This window comes from Pieris rapae, chromosome 15, assembly GCF_905147795.1.
Source record: "Pieris rapae chromosome 15, ilPieRapa1.1, whole genome shotgun sequence".
Taxonomy (NCBI): domain Eukaryota; kingdom Metazoa; phylum Arthropoda; class Insecta; order Lepidoptera; family Pieridae; genus Pieris; species Pieris rapae.
Genome location: NC_059523.1, coordinates 9,513,176 through 9,536,225, shown reverse-complemented (window position 1 = coordinate 9,536,225; position 23,050 = coordinate 9,513,176). Strand labels below are relative to the sequence as shown.

At 32.8% G+C, this 23,050-nt stretch overlaps 2 protein-coding genes across 2 annotated transcripts; one reads left to right on the top strand and one right to left on the bottom strand.

Annotated features, from left to right (window-relative positions):
* Positions 1–791: 791 nt before the first annotated feature.
* LOC111004036 (origin recognition complex subunit 4) lies at positions 792–6,774 on the top strand. The gene is made up of 7 exons (XM_022274846.2): positions 792–1,083; positions 1,245–1,370; positions 2,044–2,266; positions 2,538–2,732; positions 3,328–3,551; positions 4,167–4,375; positions 6,132–6,774. Exons 1-7 carry the CDS (start codon positions 892–894, stop codon positions 6,394–6,396), a joined length of 1,434 nt encoding a protein of 477 aa, XP_022130538.2. The 5' UTR covers positions 792–891; the 3' UTR covers positions 6,397–6,774.
* A 29-nt stretch (positions 6,775–6,803) lies between these two features.
* On the bottom strand, positions 6,804–19,443 carry LOC111004034 (putative ammonium transporter 2). Its single transcript, XM_022274843.2, has 12 exons — positions 19,168–19,443; positions 17,731–17,817; positions 16,613–16,811; positions 15,061–15,206; positions 14,340–14,503; positions 12,592–12,677; positions 10,169–10,251; positions 9,270–9,419; positions 8,469–8,546; positions 8,190–8,368; positions 7,739–7,858; positions 6,804–7,213 (listed from the first exon to the last, which is right to left on the bottom strand). The coding sequence occupies exons 1-12, from the start codon at positions 19,316–19,318 to the stop codon at positions 6,818–6,820; spliced, it is 1,839 nt and encodes a 612-aa protein (XP_022130535.2). The 5' UTR covers positions 19,319–19,443; the 3' UTR covers positions 6,804–6,817.
* Positions 19,444–23,050: the final 3,607 nt, after the last annotated feature.

Genomic DNA, 23,050 nt, shown 5'->3' with positions numbered 1-23,050 from the left:
AGCGAGATAGAAAACTATGAATGTACTAGTAAAACGGAACTTACTTAAACGACAAGTCCGAAGACAAACAGAAATGTTAAGACAACTTCATTAAATTTGTCTAAAATATATAATGCCAGTTACGGAAACCGAAAGTTAACTTATAATATATAATATTTTATCTAAGTTTTACTTTGGGTAGTTTTTAATATAAAAAAGTAACATAATCCAAACCATTTTATTATAAAAGCTTTTACTTTTTAAGGTCTAGTAAATAATATATTAATAAGTATAAATCTTTTGATGTTTTACCCCTGTGTGCCATACAAATTATTGATCGATAAATTTTGTTTTCACGCAGTGCGCACAAGGGAGTGTTTACACATGCGCAATTTATTGAGGTTTTTAATTTAATAAAAAAAAATTTAATATTACTTGACAGCAAGTCAAACATTAACAATAAATTTAATTTCATTAAGTAAATCTAAAGTATTAGTTGATTTCACACACTAGATTTTCGGCTTTAATGTTAAGGAACAATTGATTTTTTTGTCTTATGTATTTACAGTGAGGTCTCTACTCTCTACTGTTTAAAATAGTTCTAGTATCTAAAAAATTCAATAAATCAGTATCACTGACGAATTTCATATAATGACTTAAATGCCCTAATTTTAGCGTTAAGTAGTCCGTCGCAGGACATAAAGTGCATTTGTCTGTTCCTGAAATCACCTTTCACTTGACAACTGTCACTGCCGGCAGTTGATGTTGATAGATGATTTTTAAAATTGCGCGAAAACCTTATCAGTTGCAGCTTTCTGGCATGTTAATGTTAAGTTTTTATTTAAAATATAGTCTATTTTTGCAAATTTTCATTTTTCACTAACTAGTAAAATTACGTTATTAAGTTTTATTATGTTTGAAGCAGAGGACCAAATAAAACTGATACGAAAATATCTGAAATTGAAAATCATAGAAGATGATGTTAAATTCAGAGGGCATGAAAATGAAAGACAGCATGTTTACGATTTATTTATGAAGTCAATAGAGCAAGGGGAATCCCACTCAGCCCTCATTTTAGGTCCAAGAGGTTGTGGAAAGACCACAGTAAGTTCTAAGCTTATATTATCCTTTGATTACTTTAATATAATAGTCAACTTCTGTCGGTTGCGGTCCCACCACAAAATTATATACGAAATATGGTGTTCTTATATTGATACATTAGCAAATTACAAAATAACTTATTAATAATATTACTTTTCTTCCAGCTAATAAATTCAGTATTACATCAAGTATCAAATGAAGTTGATATAAATAATGATGTTATGATTATAAAACTAAATGGACTTTTACACCATGATGAAAAGATTGCTTTGAAGTCCATTACTGCCCAGGTAATTGAAAATATATTGTTAATAGAATTAAAATAACCATTAATTGAGTTATGCTTTAAACATAATATAATAATAATAAATCATGAAAATAAGTATTATCTGTTGACATTTTAAACTTAAATAGTACCTATTTGGTTAAATTAATCTAATTTTTTGGTAATTGAAAAATGAAGTTCTGGAACTCACTTAGAGGCCTAAGAATCTATGCAATTATTTTTTGTTTTCCTCATATTTGATCTTGAAACTGAAGAATAAACAGATTATACTAAATGATATTATTAATCTTAATATATATAAATCTCCTGTCATGATGTTTGTCTGCAATGGACTCCTAAACTATTTAACCGATATTAAATTAAATTGGCACACCGTGAGTAGTCTGGTCCAACTTAAGAGATAGGATAGCTAAGATCTTTAATTATAGTCGCAATTTTATTTTATTGCAAATAATTTCTTTATTATTTGATACAATTCAAACAGATGGTGCTGTGTTAAAAGTACCAACGATTCATATTAGTTCTCCTACCGTTTCCCTTGAATAGTTTACTATTATGTAATATAACAAAAACCTTAGCCACAGCAACGCTTGGCCGAGTGTGATAGTATGACTTATATTTATTTTTGTATATTATAGTGTTAAGTCACAAAAAAATTCTACAATATTTTGTTTCAGATGCAATTAGAAAATGTAGTGGGTGATAGAGTATTTGGTACCTTTGCTGAAAACTTAAGCTTTCTACTAAGTTGTCTCATGAGTGGAGTTGATAGAAAGTGCAGGACTATGATATTTGTTTTAGAGGAGTTTGATTTGTTTTGCCACAGTGGAAGAACACAGACATTATTGTATAATTTATTTGATATAACACATAATAAGCAGGCTCCTATGTGTGTGCTAGGTAAGGTTTGTCTTGCTTTATTAGAGTGTAAAACTTGTTGTTGTCTTATTTAATATAATTAAGGTGCAAACACATCACACTCACTCACATCTCATCTCACATTTTGTTCAATAATTAATATTATGTGTAGAGTTTTATTAGTCTTGCATAATATTTTTAAAATTTATAGAATAAAAATCATTTAATATATTTTATGGCTTTTGTGCGTGTACATTATCTATATGAATAAATATTTTTCAAGGAGTTTAAAATTTTACTTAATTTATTTCAGGTCTGACCAACCGATTAGATGTGATGGAATTATTAGAAAAACGGGTGAAATCAAGATTTTCACATCGCCACATCTTTATATTTCCCTGTGAATCAGTGTTGCCATTGCAAAACTTAAAGAATGTTTTTGTTCAGTGTTTATGCTTGCCAATTTTTAAGGAAAAGGTGAAACCAAAAAGAAGTAGAAAGAGCAGAGGTGATTCCTTTTTTTCTTTTTCTGCTTTTCGGTCATAGACCAGATTTCCTCTTGCATGTGTTCGGTCAATCCTTTATTCTGCGTTTTCAACACTTGTTTTGTGTCTTTTATATTATTATTCTATTTATTTTTATGAGGGGGTTTTTGTTGTTTACTTCTTGAATTGTAACTTGTGCCTTTCCCTTCTCTAGACAGTCTTTTACTTTTCTCCTTTCCTCTTGTGTTTTACAACCTATTGCTATCCTTCACCTTCCTTACTAGTTTCACTGCTTCCCTCTTCGCCTGTAGCAACTCTCTTACATGTTCAAGCGTATTTTCTGCCATATCGGTTGTTTTGGTTAGCGCTACTTCAGTGTGTGGAGAGTTGGTTTCACCCAGTTTTTCTCTTATGTTGTTATTTGGTCATTCGAGGGAGACGTTTTTTCAGCTACTGCCTCCGCATTTGATTTGATTTTAAACTCGAGCTCTTCCACTATCCATATTTTCTGTATAGGTGATTTTTTACATGTCCCCAAGTGATTTAATATATGTGCTGTTTTCTGTGCTTTTTTTACTTCACTAAGAAAATACAAGTAAAATTATAAATCTATTTCAGCATCAAGTGATTCTGAATCCGAAACGGAATCAAAATATTCCATTTCAAATGAAGCTTTCCAGAAATGTCACATTGATTCCAGGCAATTCCGGGATTTAGACACGGATTTTATTAGAAGTTGGAATGCACACATCCATAGTTTGTTGGATGAAGAAAAAGTGATGGATTATTTTGAAAAATTTAGCTATTACATTATTAATGAGCAAATATTCAGGAATGTTTTGGTAAGTTTTTTTTTTATTTTCACCACTGCTAGAGTTTTTTTGTATCAATCACAGGGTATTTCAAGCAAATTTTGTGGAAGTATATGTTAAAATTCGTATATGTGTATGTTTGTTCACATATATTTACGTTCACTGATCTGAACTTAGGAACAGTCCTAATTAAAAGTCATAATTGTAAATATTTAGATTTTCCAAATATTTCAATAAGTGCTTTAAGGATTTTCTATAAAGGGGAGACCGGGGCTAGTTGTGACATTATTATTACAAGCTGTCATATTTTTTTATTGGTTTGTTTTACCTGAAAATTGGTTTATTTTTGTTGAGTAACTATTAAGAATTTCTATTTAAGATAAATTTTATGTAGCAGATTAATAGCAATGATATAAATGTATGAATTCGAAAAAAAAACCATGTAACTTTCAACCCCGTACTCGGTGCTGGTTGTTACACTACACTGGGCAAATTGTTACAATGAAAAACAAACTATCATTACAGTAACTTGCTTTTTTATTTCAAATAACATTGATATATGTACTAATGAACGTAAAGGTATTTTAACAGGATTTATAAATAGTTAATTTTATGTTTATTAATATTTAATCCTATTAATTACAGTTTCAACTTGTATCGAAATTATCTCCAAAAAAAACATACATAGACCCGCAAGACATTATAACGACCATAGACAAGACTGTGGCGCCGGAGCATAGAGTAAAGCTACTACAATCTTTATCTATTCTAGAATTTTCTCTTGTCATAGCTATGATGCACGGTCTGGAGATATTCGACGGGCAGCCGATGAATTTTGAAATGGTTTTAAATAGGTACGTATTATTTGAGATCTAGGCCTCATTTGTCAATCTTATCAACTAAAAAGCAAGTACTGAAGAAAAGAAAGAAATTTTATTGAACACAATCAAATCAAATCAAAATTTATTTATTCATGTAGGTAACAATGTACACTTATGAACGTCAAAAAAAAGAAACATTAAATGAATCTAATTTTACATTTACTGCCAGTTCTCAAATCAAGGGCGTAGAACGGAAGAGAAGAACTGGCAATACACTCTCCGCCACTCTTTTAAATCGCCAAGTTTCTTTTACACAATGTTTGTAAGGAGCTGCAGGAGCTGCAACCACTACACCATGTTCCATATGACATATTGAGTAATAAAGAATAAAAAAATAAATTAAAAACAAAGATTTGTCCTCTATCAGCAGGAGGCATGGTGAAATAGGAGCACGCACTTACATACTCGTGAGAAAAACACGCAAATACGTAGTAGAAACAACTAATATCACCGCATACACGAATTCAAGTACGACCAGTCACCACAAGTAGCACCCGTTCACGAGTATGACGCATGGCCATCGGCCCCCTCGCCATTTTAGCAATATACAGCATAGCACCTGATATGGGGCTGACACTTGGCTAGGCATCTGCCTAGTTAACTTCTGCTTTTGGTAGGTGATCAGCTTGTGGGTGACACAAGCCGTCGACTCGGGTCTCAAACAAGCCGGGTTCTTTTTCAGGATTTTCTTCACCATTCGCCCTCCGAAGCCTCTAGACCAACACTGCCCACATTTGGATTTTATGTACTTAAAAATGTCTGCTTCGCGTTCAATGGTCGTTTATTGAACCATGGTCTTTCATGAAATTTTGAAAAATACCATAAAAGTTATGGCTTGCTGACGCTATATTGACAGTTTAAAGAGTTTAGTTTCGAGTTTGAGAGTCGCAGAAAGTGGAATTTAATTTAACAGTCAACAGGCTAGGCAAGTTATAAACGTCATCAATCAAAGTCACATGCCTGGCTGTTTGATCAACTGGCTGCATGTCTTTCAGGCCGTTAGTTAAACGGCTAGGCTGTTAATTGAACGACTTATTAAACCAGTTGTCTGCGACATAGTCATAGCGTTTTTAATTTATTTTTTTCGGTCTACCCTCAACGGATTTTTTGTATTTGTTAGGTTATTAACTTTAGTTTTAAGTTGACTATTTTTTGGATTTTAGATAGAATTAAATTAGAATAGAATATTTATCATTAATAAATAAACAAATTAATTTATGAGGAATTCATATATATGTATACCTATTAGGGTTATCTAAACGACTTCAGTCGTTTACTTTAGATAACCCATTCTACCTTTTACTAGTTATCAATTAGTCCTACAATCCTTTTTAGATCTTTCTTTCTTATTTAATTAAAAAAAATTGTATCTTCTCAAAGACAATTTAACATTACGATCTAGACTAACATAAGACTACTAAGTAATTAAAACTAAACTAATTTAATCAAATGGATATTTAACATCCTTATCTTTCTAAGCAGATACATTTTTTTTATTCTACTTAGTCACAATTAAAAGGAACTACCACTACTACTGTTTACCAGAGACTGACGTCACCTAACACTAATTCACTAGTTCAAATGCCCATGGTGTCTGAAGGTGAATAGCCTTTATTTACATTTAAGTCCCGATTGAGGTCATCATTGTGAATGTAGCAGGGAGCATTTTTGAGTCCAGAACTTTTTGTTTTGGACAATCTCATTTAATTAACTAAATTATTCATTTTAGGTACACAAAATTTGCAAACGAAAACTCTTCAACGCAATCAGTACCACGCCCTGTTATTCTAAAGGCGTTTGAGCATTTGCAGTCTTTAGAAATAATATTGCCTGTTCGCACTGAATCTGGCAATGACACGACAACCCATAGAGTGCAGAAGGAGTATAAATTATACACTCTGGCAATACCCACAGACGATATTAAGGAGGCCGTCAAAGGGTTTAAGGCACTGCCTACAGAAATTCAGCATTGGGTTAATAATTCTGTTGTTTAGGGCTTTGATTTATATAGTATCCATTTTTATTTATTTAAAATCGTCCATAAAATCTTAGTCCACTGCAACAGTTATTAGGAAGAAACCGAAAATATTGTCGACAAGTATTTATTTATAAAAGACAATGAAACAAATTTGAAATAAAAAACGAATTTGAAATTATTAATAATCATTGGTTTTTTGTTAATTTAACTTTGGTTTTAGACGATTTTTCGTTCGTCAACTTAAAAAAGAAAAATGCCGCGATATAAAAATATATTTTTTTCACAATTTTTGCTAAATGTGTTATGAAATCTTTTATGTAATAGTAATTTATTGTGTTCTGTGACGTAAGCGTTGAATTGTGTTACTAGTTTTGTAATAAAATGTTAAAATTTACTGTATTTTTAATAACATAGAACTTGAAAAAAAAAACCCGTTATTATTCGGTCCATTTGAAACTCGGTGACGTTGCACCACTCCGATTAATATCGTCTATATAGTTCTGTTCTATTACTCTATGCCTAAATCTATCCTGATTTGCATTAATTTCTCCCCATTCCTTCAACTCTTCCGGTGTCAATTCCTTGAATCTTCTCCCTTTTAGATCTTCAATGTTTTTGGCAGCTGTATTACTAATGACATTGACAGTTCTCCCGCCATTTAACTCGCATTCCATAGAGTCTATGGTGCGATGTAGATCATTTTCAGGATTGCCAGGTCGTTTATTTAAAATACCGTTTTTGAAAACGACGTCTGTTGTATTTTCGCCCGGTTCAACTTCGAAAGCGTGGTTTGTATATAGTTTTAAGTTGTTTTTTCTTCGTCTCTTCTTTAGCTGAAAAAAGGAAAATGTACCTGTACTACTTAATATCTTGTATATAAAGACTTAAATAAAAATATATTCTTTCAAATGAAAACATAAAATCAAGTGAAAAGCTGATACAGAGAAGAAACATATCGCGAAGAAACTATTGCGTTTGAAATTTTTTTTATGAATATGTCTTGTATACACAGTAATATTTTTTATATTAATTATATCGAAGCCAATATAGAGATTTGAGAGCAGAGTTGGCCTATTGGCGTGCGAGTGAATGAGTTTTCTTTTCATTTCCGCATTTACCATACGCCATAGGAAGCTGATTACCTACTTCCCCATTAGATTGACAGATGATCATGAAATAGATACAGAAACCTGAGGCAAAGTCCTAAAAAAGTGGTTCTAGTGAGGTTTTTTTAAACGAGCAAATAACTAAACCTGAAATAACCTAAACAGTGTATTGTACTATTAGTGGCAAAAGTTGTAATTCGATTTCTACGCATCTCTATTCTCCTTTAAAAGTATTTCAAGTATACGAGTTACCTCACTAAGTTTGTCTATGATCATAGTGTGACCAGTATTAACTCCAATTCCGCTGATTTCTTCAATACTGTTTGACTTGTGGAAGGGTCGTAATGCCGATACAGCTCTTGAAACACCGACCTATTGAAAAAAAATCTGATAGTGCACTTATTAGGACAGTGTGCCTTTTTTTAATTTTTTGTTTTATTAATTTTCTGGGCTAAGTCACTATCTTTTAGACGTTGTTTTTTTTAAATAAAACAGGGCGCAGACGGGCAGGAAGCTCTACCTATGTTAAGTGATATGGACACTATGTCAGAGGACTCGCGAGTCTGTTGCCGGCCTTTTAAAAATTAGTAGGCTTTTTTCTTGAAAGACCCTAACGAATTGGTTCGGAGAAACTAGTCTGCACAGCTAGTGTCACATAGTGGTGGTGCGCGGCGAACTTTCTTAAAAAACGTTCAGTTCTTACCTGACCATGACGTATTTTATGTTCAGTCAAATCAGCGCCTAATAACTCTTCATATGGGTCCATTCTGATCGGCAGGACTTTGTCTATGAGCCACAATAGAACCATAGTGACCAGACCTGCCCAGACCATAAGGCATATAGCTGTCAAAGTTTGCACTCCGAGAAGATACCAACCGCCGCCTAAAATGGTTTTTTTTATAATAGTTCAAAATTATTATTATTTTATTAAAAAAATAAGGATTTACTACTGAAGTCTAAATAAATTTTTAAATCAAATAACCTTTAAACAACCCAGATCTTCCGTTAGTAGTCTCCATTGGTATCGGGTTATCAGCAAATAGACCCACAGCGATTACTCCTGCAAATGCAAAAAACTAAAATATATTACTTCGAAAGTGTATCCCTTCAAAGGTCGGCGACACATCCATTGATTAAATGGTCCATGGCGGAAATCATCTTACACTGACGTGATATTTTGTATAACTAGAGCTGAATATATTTGGGTTGATCAATTTTAAAGAAAGCATTGTTCAGTGCCTATCTGATACCTAATCCATTAAATTGGCAAATTTAATATTTTTACTTTTTGTAACATTTATGTTTACTACAATCGTCTTGTATATTACAAAATGCAGCTTGTAACATATATTGTAGATATAGCAAAAAACTTTAACAAATACTGAAAGTCAATATAACTTTATGATGAACGTCAACAGAAAAGATGTTAAATTGATTCTAGATTTACATTTACTACTAGTTCGCAAGTCAAGGGCGTTGAGCGGGCAAGAAGAACTGGCAGGAAACTCTCCCCCACACTCTTTAATCGCTAAGTTTTGAGTCATACAAATTGTTCGAACTAGAGCAAATCAATCCCAAGGATTAGGATCATTTAAATAATCGTCAAATTTATAAAAAAAAACTATTGATTAATTTACATTACGATAATTATTATATGAAGCCCTCGCTAAACCAGTGATAATTCTCAAGTTTCGCTTGGGAGTTTGTTGTAAATACAATTTCCATATAAAGAGTGATTTATCATCTGGAGCCTGGCTGGATGTACGATTAGAAAATAACTTACCCCAAAATCCACACGCTCCATGTACCGCAGAAGCCCCAACTGGATCATCCACATGGAGTCTGTCAAAGAGAGTGGCGCTTAAGGAGGCGATGAGAGCCCCGATCATTCCTATCAGCAGAGCCTCCCAGGCGCGGTAAAGAAAACAGCCAGCTGAAAAAGAAAGGTAATTAAGTATGCGTAATGTTCCAATTATTAAATCTCACTCAAGCAAAATATTGCTGTCAATATGTAATAAGTTGATATGCCTAAAATACTGGCTAATTTAATTTAGAACAAACGGGCTGATGGCTCATCTGATGTTATATGACACCGCCGCCCATGGACACTCAGTGCCAGAGATAATATTAAAATAACACACGTTCATTTGATTTTTCTGATGCGTGAAGTAAAAACATAGCGAGGTAACTGGCTTGCCTTTGATTCAAAAACTAGATGGCGTATGTGCTGGCATAGGAGGCTGATCACCTTGCATATTACATTGACATATGATCATGAACCATATACAGAAATATGAGGCGCAGACGTAAAAAGGTTGTAGTAGTACTGATTAGTTTTAAAACTAATAGGCAAGTAGGTGATCAGCCACCTGTGCCTGACACACGCTGTCGACTTTTTGGATCGAAGACATGTCGGTTTTCTCACGATGTTTTCCTTCAGCGTACGAGGGAATGTTAAATGCGCACATAGAAAGAAAGTCTTTTGGTGCACAGCCGGGGATGGTACCTACAACCTCAGAGATGAGAGTCGCACGCTGAAGCCACAATACAATATTTATATATTTAAAAATAATTAAATTAAATAATGGACGTATACAACGCGCCAAACTGTTCATAATAAAATTTCTTTATATTAATTTATTGTAAGATATTAATAGTGTACATTTAGCTAATGTGACACACCTGTGATAGAAACCAAAGATCCAAGTATGCTGTTAATCAGGTCCATTACTTCGGCACGACCCTTGTTCTTGATGAGAGAGAATCTAAAATGAAAGTGGTTGGCGGTAATAAAAATATAAACAAAAACATCTTTTGCTTTTATTTTACTATTTTCGAAGTACTTCTTTTGGCGCGTTAGGAAAAAATGATGAGAGTAAATTTTTACGATGCGCGCACACCGTCACAAAAAACCGACACCTTAATCAACATGCATAGTCAACATTTTACATAACTTAAACAATTTTACATAACAACATAAACTTTATTAAACTTATCTACGTTATAATAGAACTTTTAACTCATTAAATATTTTTTTTCTATTATGAGTGTAGATTTTCTACAAACGTAGAATAAGGCGAAAAAAAAACGAAATTTTAAAAAGATCTTTCTTCTTACATCAACATCTTGTTACATCAAAAAAACTAGAACTTCTAATGGTAGGGGAGCCCACGATGCTAAATGGGGATTTACTCGAGCGTCGTGGAGACCTATTGGGTTGCAAAGCTTAGATGATAAGAAGAAAAAAATGTTATATGATATATACCTTTTCATCGGTGGGGAAAGCGGCTATAGGTGTTTAAATATGTAAAAAAAAACTGTTGCATGGACATACTCGAGCGCGTCAGATATTGATAGCATCAATGTCCTACGTATTTTTAATAATGTACGTATGTTAATCTGATCATTTGCATGATGGGGGTGGATGTACGTAAGGGTTAAAAATGAAAAAAAAAAAAAATTTAATCGAGCGCGTCAGGTTTTCTAAGGGGGTGTTAAGTGCACCAAAACAAAAGCTCTCATTCAATAATCTGACGATTTCGATCTGACGCAAACTCGCAGCCATTATTATAATGTGCAAAAAAAATTCGCCATTTTGAAATACTCGAGCGCGTCAGATTAAGATATATATGGTTCAGATTTATATTCTAAACGTACTGTCTCATAATCTGACGATTATCTAGAGGGATTTGCCTGATCTGACAAAAAAAATATTAGAAAAACAGTTCACCCTAAAGGCCATCCCTGCAATTCCATTCCTGGACGCTTAAAATTGTACTTATGAGCTCGCTGAGTTCAAAGAAATAATATTTCTATGCGTTTGAGTTCTCCCAGCTCGAAAGTCTGATAGAAGTTTCATAGAACACTATTTTTGAAATTTTCAAACCCCAATAACTTTTGAATGGATCAAGCAATTTTCCCGCGGTTGACGGCGATCGACGCATTTTTTAAGCTCTAATTATTTAATTTCATCAAAAACGATAATCCGATATGAAATGTCGAAGTTATGTGATAGAAACACTTTTTTCGGTTTTCTTTCGTTCACGATATCTCTTGAACGAATCAACCGATTTTGACCAGTTTGGTGGCGATCGACGTCGTTTTTCAAGCTTAAAGGTGGATTATTTTTTTGAAGTTGATGGATAAAGCCGTTTAAAAGTTATTGCAAAAAAACACTTTCAAAAAAACAAATTGTTATTTTTTTAGATTTTTCAAAATTTCTCAAAATCTATCGGTCCGAATCGGTTCAAATTCACATGAAATCTAATTTTGAGGGAAACGCGGAAAAGGAAATGTAGGCATCACGCAGCTGCACGCGTTTATCGCACGAACTTTATCGACGAAATTTTGTTATTTCGGCTTGCGGAAATCGTCAGATTATATATTTTTCAATATTCTTGAATTATTTCATTCAAAATAAAAAAAAAATTAGCTACGCTCGAGAATGTCAAGATGACGTTTTTTTTTACAACTTTGCTGCCCTCCCCTCTCTTTACGTCACTCTCAAATTGTCAGATTAGTGGAATATACACTTTTTAGGATGTGATTAACTCACACTACCTTAATCTGACGCGCTCGAGAATGTCTGATGATCAATTTTTTTTTACTAATCTGATCCTGTATCCTTCACGGGCGGCCTTATATATGGGCCTCATATTTGGTGGAGGTACTTAACCGGGTACAAGGTATCCCCCTGTATATTAATCTGCCGCGCTTGAGTAAATCCCGAAATCCCCTCTTGGGCTCCCCTACTATAACGCGTGTACATAAGTACACAGACATTTTAAATCTTAGGGAGGCGAAAAATTAATGGACCAGCCCCGTTTTATATCAACATAGAAAACTTGAGGCCGCAATTAATCGATTCCAGCTTGCTAATTTACATTCACTGCCAGTTCTCACATCAAGGCGCGGGACGAGAAGTACTTTAAAACTCTGCTCCTATTAATCGCCCACAAATTCTTTTTAGATGATATTGTTAACGCTGCAACTATAACGCCCAGTAAATAAAACTTTTAATCCCTACCATCTAATCGAATCTAACATTCATATACTATTGGAATATGGTTTAATAAATAATCCATAGCGAATAGAATTGTACTTACAACAAACCAAAGAATCCGCCACCAAAAGATCCCATCATTGTCATAACTGCAGCCCTCGCCGCGTATTGCCATTTCGCACCGCTCACCTGATAAATATAAAAATAAAAATAGTTCTTATTACTAATGTAAAAGCCCCAATAGATGATTATGTACCTACTAGTAGACGATTACTCCTTAAAGGCTAGTTGCCTTTTTAGCGGGGGCTACTATTTGGACCATAAGTTTGATATAATAAATAACTCAACTTATTATTATGACATTGTGTTAATGATATTACGACTTTATGAAAATTAATGACATTTGTATGACTGATCGTAAGGATTTTTATAATAAATCCATCTAAATGTAACGCTTTCTCAAATAAACTACATATTTCTTTTACTAGTTTTTATCCTTGAAATTTATAATAAATATTGTGACCACTTGGTGTTTCATCGTCACATAACATGTTGTATGTATGACTGTGAAACCCTTATTAAATCTAAAGGAAGGATCTTCGACTGGTCTAGCCAGTGACTGGCCTGAAGGTCACATTGTCAAGCAATGCATATTTCCTACTCTATTCCATTAGCGCGTTTCAGGATATAATATCAAGTAAGACTGGATGTAGGTATACGCGACGAAAAATACAAAGTTTTTTATAAAACCTTAAAACTATATATTCCTAATTAATATTAAAATTTTCACATTAGCAAAATTAGAAAATTACATATAGAAAATCGTAGTCCGAGGGAAATCCGAGTTGAAAAACATTTTAAATGGCTATTAGTGTAATGAGGGTTCAATTTGTGCTGGTTACTGTAATGAGAGTAAATGGTGCTCATTTGACACACGGAAGGATAACCATTTAATTGTTTTAACTTGATTTTACTGCGGTTTTATTTAGTATGATATAAAATCGTTTGAGCCAAATTACTTTAATTGGACGCACAATTAATTTATTAAAATAAAATAATAATATTTTTTTATTTCACATACAAAATATAATAACCGGCGGCGTATTCAATGAAACTATAACATCCTTGATGACGCGAACATCGATCACTTCATAAAATGGAAAACAGTCAAGATTTGCACAGGTGTCCAATTTCGGACTTCAGAACTCAGTAAGAGAAAACTCGGTAGACCGAGGCTGCGTTAGTCAAAGTCAAAGTCAAAAATCATTTATTCATGTAGGTTACACAATCTACACTTATGAAAGTCAAAAAAATAAATTGCACTGAATGCCTCTAATTTTACATTTACTGTCAGTTCTCAAATCTAGGCCATGGAACGGAAGAGAAGAACTGGTAATAAACTCTTCGCCACTCTTTTTAATCCAAAAGTTTTTAGACAACGTTGGTAAGAAGCTGCAACCATTACACTATGTTCCACATGATATTTTAAGAAAAAAAAAATAATAAAATAAATTAAAAACAAAGATTTGTCCTCTATCAGCAGGAGGCATTGTGAAATAGGAGCACATTCTCGTGGAGATGATGATTTTTAAAAGACCTATATTTTCTGAATCCATAATCTTTAAAAAAAAACGTGTGTCAGTGGAAGAGAAATATCGATAACATTTACCATTAAATACGTGATAATCTCCTAAATTAGAAATTATAAATAAATTTAAATACTAAAATGCTAAAGAGAATATCGGCGACATATATACGCAGTAAAATGAGATTTGCCTATGACATAGGTTCTTTGAAATACCTACATAGCCAATCACAATTGCCTCCACTTATACTACGAACTGCTATTACCCCATAAGTACTGCCAGAATTGAAGGCCAGCCATCCCCACCACAGCACAAAGGTTCCCATGACGGCATTGACCGGGTTTCCCAAAGGTAATGGCGCGTAACCCTTCGCGTACCGGCCTAAACGGGGACCCAGCATCATGGCTGATGCGAAGGCAGATGACCCACCTGGAAAACCAGTTTTTACTCAGTTGTAAACTACAGCTCAGATATAAACTTTTTTCAATTGTTTATGCGTTGTATTTTATGTACGCGTAAATAGAATGATAAAAAAATATCTTTCCCTATTTACATAATATACAAAAAAAGCGGCTGAAAAAGCTAAAGTCTGCAAATACAGGGGTCTAGGCTCTGAATATGATTTTGTCCCATTCGGTGTCGAGACCCTTGGTCCGTGGGGTCCTAGCGCATTAAAGCTTTTTAGGGAATTATCAAAAAGGTTAGTCGACATCACAGGGGATCGAAGAGCTGGCAGCTACCTCGCACAAAGAATTAGTCTAGCTATTCAAAGAGGGAACGCTGCTAGTATCTTCGGAACCTTGCCTAAAGGGACTCCTTTTAATAATATTTTTTAATAATTAAATTTTAAGGTTAGTTATTAGATATATTTTTATTATAGGTTATTTTAACATCGAGATTATGTTGTGATTAAAGTTTTTTATCGATAAAAATATACAATCAAATGTAAATGTCACATTCTCTCTACTATATATATAAAAACTTACCAATAAGATGAACAGGCCCAGAACCAGCTATATCAACAGCTCCCAGTTTATTAAGAAATCCATGTTCGCCCCAAACCCACCCAGCTGGGACACAGTACACAATTGTGTTCAAGAACGAGAACAGGCAGTATGCTTTGAAGTTGCATCTATAAAATAAAGATTATAACTTATAATTACACCCTGCGTAACCTGGTTTAGCATGGGACTCTCATCCTTGAGGTCGTAGGTTCGATCCTCTGCTGTGGACTATTGGACTATCTTTCTATCTGCGCATTTAACATTCGCTGGGACGGTGAAGATACCGGCTGGCCTTAGACCCAAGTCAACGTTGTATGTTAGGCATAGGCTGATCACCTACTTGCCTTTTATATTGATAAATTATATGAAAAGGGTCCAGAAATCTGAGGCGTAGACCTAAAAAGGTTGTAGTCATAGCTATCCAAACTCTAAAATTTCTCAGAAATTCCGGCATCAAAATTGTTGCTATTATTTAAAACTAAAAATTCTATAACTATAACTGAGTTAATTCGTAAGTCGTAAAAATAATTAACGTTTAAAAAGATGCGGATATAGTTTATCAAAGGAAATAAGAAACTACCTAATATCCGCTAAAGAAATTATTTAATCATTCAGTAAAATTCCTATTATTATCATTTACTTTATTCAGTCTTAAATTAAAAATGTATAACATTTTATTCATTTACTGTACTAATTAGTAAAACCTTGAGAATATGGTAATTTTTTAAGTGTCATGTATTAAGAGAAACAAATGGCTATGAAGACCGTCTTATAACTTTTGGTCTGCCATTTTAATGTTTACGAAATTTTAAAGATATTTTTGTCTTTTGTTTTTCTCCGCCGTCGTTTTAGCGATCCCGAGACTATGTAATGGTAGTCGACAATGTTTTAACTACATAACCTTATTCTGATCGTGACCATAACTAATAGTTGCGGAAGTTAATTTGTATGAAACAAAGTATATATCTTTAAACTAAGAATTCCCTTTTCCAATTTATATATTTCGTAATCCTACAGCTAACATGTATGTAACAAAAAATAATTATTTTAAAGATATAGCCAAATATGGTTAAGTTTAATAGGTATATGCTGTATAGATCACAAAATCAACGGAAAGATGCATCAGAATGCTGATTAAAGAATCTATGTAGAAATCGGGGATTCCCACAAAAGAGCCTAACGCTGTCGTGGGGGATTCCCCCTTTCCTTTATCATACAAAATGGATTGCTTTTTACTTTAGATGGGGTGATACCTCCAACCTCTTCACCGGGTGCCACCCAAGGTAGATACGCCACTGGTTAGGTTCTTACATCTCACTCACTCATATATTTAGCTATCTACTGCAGTTTGCTAATACACTACATATAGTACACATACTAACATATAATACAAATAAAATTAACTACACATTTCACAGTCCACTGGCTGGCAACTGTACACCTCGTTTCTGAATTTGATCATCATCATCTTAATCAGTTTAGTTCAAAATATTTTAATTAACTTATGTACAGTAGCTTATGAGTGCGTTCTTACCGTTCGGCCATTGCCCCACTAACAATAGTAGTAGCGGTGGTTGCGAATGACAATTGAAAGAGGAAAGACGCGAAGACTGGCCCCATCAGCGGATCACCGACTGGAGGATCCAAGAGAAAGTCTCCGACTCCAATGAATGGGTTGGATAATACCCCTTGACCAAACGACAGGCCGTAGCCGAAGATCCAGTATGTAAGACCTGAAATATGAATTTAATATTTGAAATTGTTAAAGCGAGTACTAATAACTAGAGAACTCCGACTTTGCATTGACAGCAAGCTTGGAGACTTGCCTTGGCTAAGTGTCTTTCTGAGGACTACATGTATCCTGCATGATACATAAATTCCAAAAGTTTAAAAGTATGTATCCATTCATTCTCTCTATGAGTTGGCGCGATAACATTGACTGTCGATGGATGACTAATAATAATTCGAAATGGAGCAATATGTAGGGCCTACGTCCAGAAATTGACTCGAACAATTACGGACACATTTGTTTATTACATGCATGCTCCTTTCAAATCTATTTGTTGTTATTATGTCACCTTTAACTTATAATTACTAAAATATGATATGGAACCTGGTGCAAACATTGCAGCATTAAAAACAATTTTAAAGCGATTAAAAAGAGTGACGGAGTGTTTATTGCCAGTTCATCTCGTCCGTTCAATGCCCTTGATTTGAGAACTGGCAGTAAATTTAAAATTAGAAGCATTCAATGTACATTTCTTTAATGGCATTCATAAGTGTACATCGTGTTACATAAATGATTAAATGATCTTGATTTTCAACGCGTTTTGGACAAAACTCTCCGATATCCTGGTTGACATGAACTGGGTCTGGATATCTATATCAATCAATTTCCTTTATAATTGACTTTTTTGATTACTTTTTTAACTCTTCGCGTTTATTAAGTTTGCCTATAACTGCATGTTATATTAAATTATGAATTTTATTTTCCTTGTACCAATGTATTAGTGTGCCGAGCGTGTGGCAAGCTATTGTAAATAAATAAATATTTTAATCCAGAATCCTATATTTTAATTTGATTTTTTTCTTAAAAATCATATTTTTATACAATAAAATTAATTTTAATTATCAATCATAACCAGTTCTGACCTCCAAGAGAAATATCAGCAAGGTTCTTCATCATGATGTTGGCTTCGTTCTTTATGGAGACGCAGCCTGACTCCAACATTCCAAAACCTATAGAAATAAGATGTGTCTGTAACTAATGCATGCATGTTCAACGTGAAGACCAAAGCTATTAACTTCCAGCGAAATGGTATTGTGAAGGCTGTTCTGTTAAAAGTTTCTTGTAAATCATACATTATAGACATGTTTAGATAAATCTGATTGTCTTCTTTTGCCTTGTCTGCAAGGCTCGAGATTGCGTAAACTCAAAGGTAGAATAACTGTATTTATTATGCAAATGCAACCTTACAGGCCAAATATATTACTTTCCTTAAATAAATTACAAAACATAAGGATAAAAGAGATAATATTATTGACTAGCCCTGATCTGTCGGGTTGAAATAATAGTGTGAAATTAAGGAAAATTAAATTTTTAACAATAATTCTTTGGCCTTAATATCCGCTCATATTATCTTCCTATACGTCCAGTTTTCTTATTCAGAATTACAAATAAAATGTTTTTTTTTATTTTGACTTAAACATTTCATTACTAGGTACTGGAAAAAATGGCTGTCATATTATAAGATTTAAAATTGATGCTAAGATGTTAGACAAAATTTCTTATAATTACTATGATACATTTTTAATGTGATAATTTTAAGAACGATTTTGATTTTAAGTATTATTCTCATGTAATATTTGTCCATTTTGATAAATAAAGTCCTATTCAATAAATTAATACCAAATTAAAATTTTAAGTATTTTAGATTTAATACGAGAATTGAGTGAATATTTATTCTGACTATATCTATCTACTAGAGCAGTGTTGGCCTAGTGGCTTCAGCGTGCGACTCTCATACCTGAGGTCGTAAGTTCGATCCGGGCTGTGCACCAATGGACATTCTTTCTATGTGCGCATTTAACATTTGCTCGAACGGTGCAGGAAAACATCGTGAAAAAACCGACATGTCTTAGACCCAAAAAGTCGACGACGTGTGTCAGGCTGATCACCTACTTGCCTATTAACTAACTAACTCCTTTCTGATTAATTTTATTTTCGAGATTACTACATTATTGAGTTTAATGAAACAAGATTTATGTTTGGTATATCAAGAACAAAGCTTAATGCCCGATTAGTTAATGTCCGATTTAAGGATAGTTTCGTTTAATTTTCGATTGGAGGCATTACCCATTACCATTTATTAAATACTTAATAAAGAATGACGTTGAATATAAATCAATTTTTTACAACATTTTTATAATTAACAATAAAAATTAATTAACGTTTATTGTTGAAGTTCGCAATGCTTATTTTTTTAGGCCTGTGAAATATACTAAATCTAAATCAGGAAGCTAAATCAGCGCTGCGTTCCTACAGTTTATTTTATTTTGAATGAATTTGAATAAAATCATAATACTCACCAGTTTGCATAGTAAATATAATAAATGCCGACGTCAAAATCCAATTGGTATCTTCCAAATCTATTTCGAAGTTCTCTTGCAAACTTACTGTTGTGTTCGTTAAATTCGGGGAACGGAGACCAATGTGTGGAAAGGAATAATTTAGATCCATCTTTATTTTTTTATATAACTCTTATGATATTTAAATATTTTATCGCATTATTATTAATAGTTTTAAATATGAAGACACAATTTTTTTAAATGTGTATTTCACTTGACATGATTCGTCCACTCTGTTTTGCGGAGCAATGTATAATGAATGGAATTAGCTTTCCGAGAGGTTATTGCCGTAAACGAGGCTGTCTTACGGCCAGTCTTAATAACTCTGTCACCGTAAAATAATAACCAACCAACGAGCAAAAAAATATATTATGATTAGTTTTATCGTCTTTAATTTCGGAACATTGTTCGACGAATTGTTTTTATTTTATTTAACTTATTAAAAGTAATCTTATAGCTACATATTATAATAAAACACTTAGACAATATTCTAATCTGAAACAGATTACATTGTTGATCAACTTGAAAAAGTTAAGTTTCATAAATAGAAAAAAAGGAAAACTAAATTTTAATAATTAAATTTATTTCTCGTTTTTCGAATATCTACATAACATAACAATCATCTAGATCTATAAAATGAAAATATATATCAATGAATTGGTTACTAAGGTAGAATATTATAATATTATATAAATGCTAGAAAAAATCATACCTTGCACATATTATCGCTAATAAATATGGAATTATTGTTTATTTTACTGTATATAAATGACGAAAACGATCTCAATATTATTCTATTATATGTTTGTTTAACAATCCTGCCAAAAAGCTTGAAAAGGATATATAAGTTGAAATTAAAGTGAAAATTTGGTTCACTTAACATATATTCTATTTTTTTATGCGAAAGTATTAGATATAGAAATAGGTCGAGGTGTTTGATCATTAAACAATCATATTAATAATTAGTTTTTAATAGAATTTGGTGACGCTAAATTAGTTTTGTATAATACCAATGAAATACTTACGAAAACGTATCAATTACTTCGACGATTCTTCACGCTTATATTTTATTTTATTTACTTATTAACTATTAATAACTTATACATATTATAATACAAAACACTAAGACAATACAGAAAGCCAAAACAGATTACATAGATAAACAATTTATGTATAAAAAATAGAAAACATGGAAGTGCATTAATAGATATAGATACATTAAAAAAAAAACAAAAGAACAGATTTTACGAGCGAATCAACTTAGTGCGTTAGAACCCCGGGTATACCAAGGGATTTTTTTATTTACTATTAACCGGGATGGCTTAGAAATAGATTCAGAAATTAGTTTTAAGCTAAGTCTGACTGCCGTACGACTGTAGAGGAAGGATGGTGGATTACTCCAATCTAAAACGCGATCAGTCTTAATCACTGGCTGGTCTGTAGGCCTAGTGACTATAATCGAGAAGTTGCATATATCCTTAGTAGCGGGAGTTCGATCTTAGTTTCTAAATCTCACTCTTAGACCCAATAACTAGGGAACTGGCGAGCGATTAAGTACCTACTTAATATGATTTTCTGGTTTTCCGTAAAAAGGAGAATCATATTTCTTAAGGAATTTTGCTCGTAGATTGATTCGATATATTAGAAGCCCCCCTATACACATTTTTTTTACGTTACGCATACCCTCCCGGGGCACGGTTGCCTGGTGGTGAAGGGTTATGTGGGACTCACGGAGCCACCAACAATCGCCCGAGGCAGGACAATAACAGTTTAGCCTTCTCCGTATGCAGCCACGAAAAAAACACAAAAAAATGGACAGACATTTTACTTGCCGACTTTAACAATTGGTGCTAATGTAGATTTCAGCGAATGAGATCCGTGAATCTGAGAAAAATTATGGCTAATTAATGCGATTATTCGTAGTACGACATTTTTTATTGTTTTGGTTATATATATTTTTATTATAAAAAAAGTCATTATTTGCACAGTCCTAGACTGCCTTTTATTAAACCATTAACAACTCCGAAACGTGGCAGACGTGGTCCTTAATATTCCTTGTCGTATAATAATCTCTGTTAAGAATGTCTGCCGCGCGACAAACCATAAAAATATTTCTCTCGACAGCTCCCTAGCTACAAATAAAAGTGTTTGCGACGAAAAAAGTAATGACTATTTTTAAGAAGGCCGTTTGACGTTTACGTTACCAGCATCATATATTTCGAAGGTAAAATAATATCTTTTAACAATTAATTTAAAATGTGCGGGTTTGGCACCAAGGTTAATTGACGTTTGAATTATTTCAATGAATGAAATAAAAATTATACTTAAATATTCATGTTCCATCTCCTTCATATATCTTTCATATATGTGAAATTATAAACATATTGTTTGAACATAATGTTCTGATGTCGATATTTTTGCTTCATCTACAATGGTAGCACCTTATTCTATACAATTAAGTGCTTCCATTGTAGATGCTACAACCAAAACGTACGTGTGCGGTCAGGCATTTCTTCCCTTTTTTTTATTACTTTGTATTTATTATTTTTGCAGACGTATTTTATGTAGTTTGAAGTTTTCAAGTTTCCGTTTAGGCTTTGTTCACTGGATCTTTGTTTTGTCTCTCCTAAAGACTCCCCAAAAACCCCGCGCATGTGTGGTTAGGGACTATATGTAGCAACTACGGTAACCACACCTAAGTAGTTATACAGTTGTTAGTCTTACTTTGTTAGTGTGAAAACGGAAAACAATATATGCTTATCATAATCAATTATATGTATGTACTGATGTGAATATAGTCAAAATCGATTCAGTATCTTTTGATATTGAAGAATTTAACGATTTGGTTTTTTACATCTTATTCAGTGGAACATAATGTTTATGTAACGCGAAATTACGTGGTTGAGAGTATAATGTCCTATGACGTTGTGTTCGATTTTTTAATTTAAGTTATATTTTATAATATTTTTCAATTTAGGCGATTTTTATCTTTAATTACACTATTATAGAACGTATAATTCATTTTTATTGTCGAAAATATATTTAAAATAATGAATAATATTTGAAAATACTGCTATCTGCTGGTAGGTTTTCTAAACTCAGAGGATCAACTGTATGTCAATTGTATACAACTACCCAAAGAGAGATGGCGCTGTGCTAAGTCGTAAAATTAAATGAAAGTTTTATTTTATATTGGCCCTACTGGCCGCTAGATGGATATACTGGTGTATTATTTTAAATATTGTTAATATTAAATATTTTTCGAATTACAAAATTTAAAAGTATAGTATAGTCGAGATACTGATTCAATTGAAATTGAATAAATTGTCGATATATATATTTCATATTTTCATACAAATAACGATAAATAATATTACTTCAACATCATCTTGACTTTGGTACACGTTTGTGTGTTGTTTCCATAGTAATGTAATTGCAGGCTCCTATTGTTATCTTAGTTATTTATTATTTATCATCCATTACCTTCCAACATGTGATGAGGACTTTGAAGCAATGGATAATACTTACAAACATTTTGTAATAATACGTCGGCGATTTAAAAGAGTGACGGATAGTTTATTGCCAGTTCTAGTGCGTTCTACGCTTTTGATTTCAGAGTTCGCAGTAAATTTATATTTAAAAATTATAATTTTTGCTGCTCCCCAAAGTTTATTAAGTTACCTATATTAAAAAGTGTAAATAGTTAAAAATAACTTAACGTACATTACATTAATTTATGTAATTAGAATGAAGAGTAAAGACGTTTTACAATTATTTTTACATTGTTTAGACATAGGTAATTACGGACGACATATTGACGAATGTTTAGAATGTAATAATTTAT

What these genes read in the sequence shown, in the direction of transcription:
- LOC111004036 (XM_022274846.2), top strand. Translation starts at nt 892, where the DNA reads ATGTTTGAAGCAGAGGACCAAATAAAACTGATACGAAAATATCTGAAA. An exon ending in GGCTCCTATGTGTGTGCTAG is followed by an intron (nt 2,267 to 2,537) that starts GTAAGGTTTGTC and finishes AATTTATTTCAG; the next exon opens with GTCTGACCAACCGATTAGAT. An exon ending in AAATATTCAGGAATGTTTTG is followed by an intron (nt 3,552 to 4,166) that starts GTAAGTTTTTTT and finishes TATTAATTACAG; the next exon opens with TTTCAACTTGTATCGAAATT.
- LOC111004034 (XM_022274843.2), bottom strand. Translation starts at nt 19,318, where the DNA reads ATGGATCTAAATTATTCCTTTCCACACATTGGTCTCCGTTCCCCGAAT. An exon ending in GGCGGATTCTTTGGTTTGTT is followed by an intron (nt 10,252 to 12,591) that starts GTAAGTACAATT and finishes CTTTCATTTTAG; the next exon opens with ATTCTCTCTCATCAAGAACA. An exon ending in AAGATCTGGGTTGTTTAAAG is followed by an intron (nt 8,369 to 8,468) that starts GTTATTTGATTT and finishes AAACCATTTTAG; the next exon opens with GCGGCGGTTGGTATCTTCTC.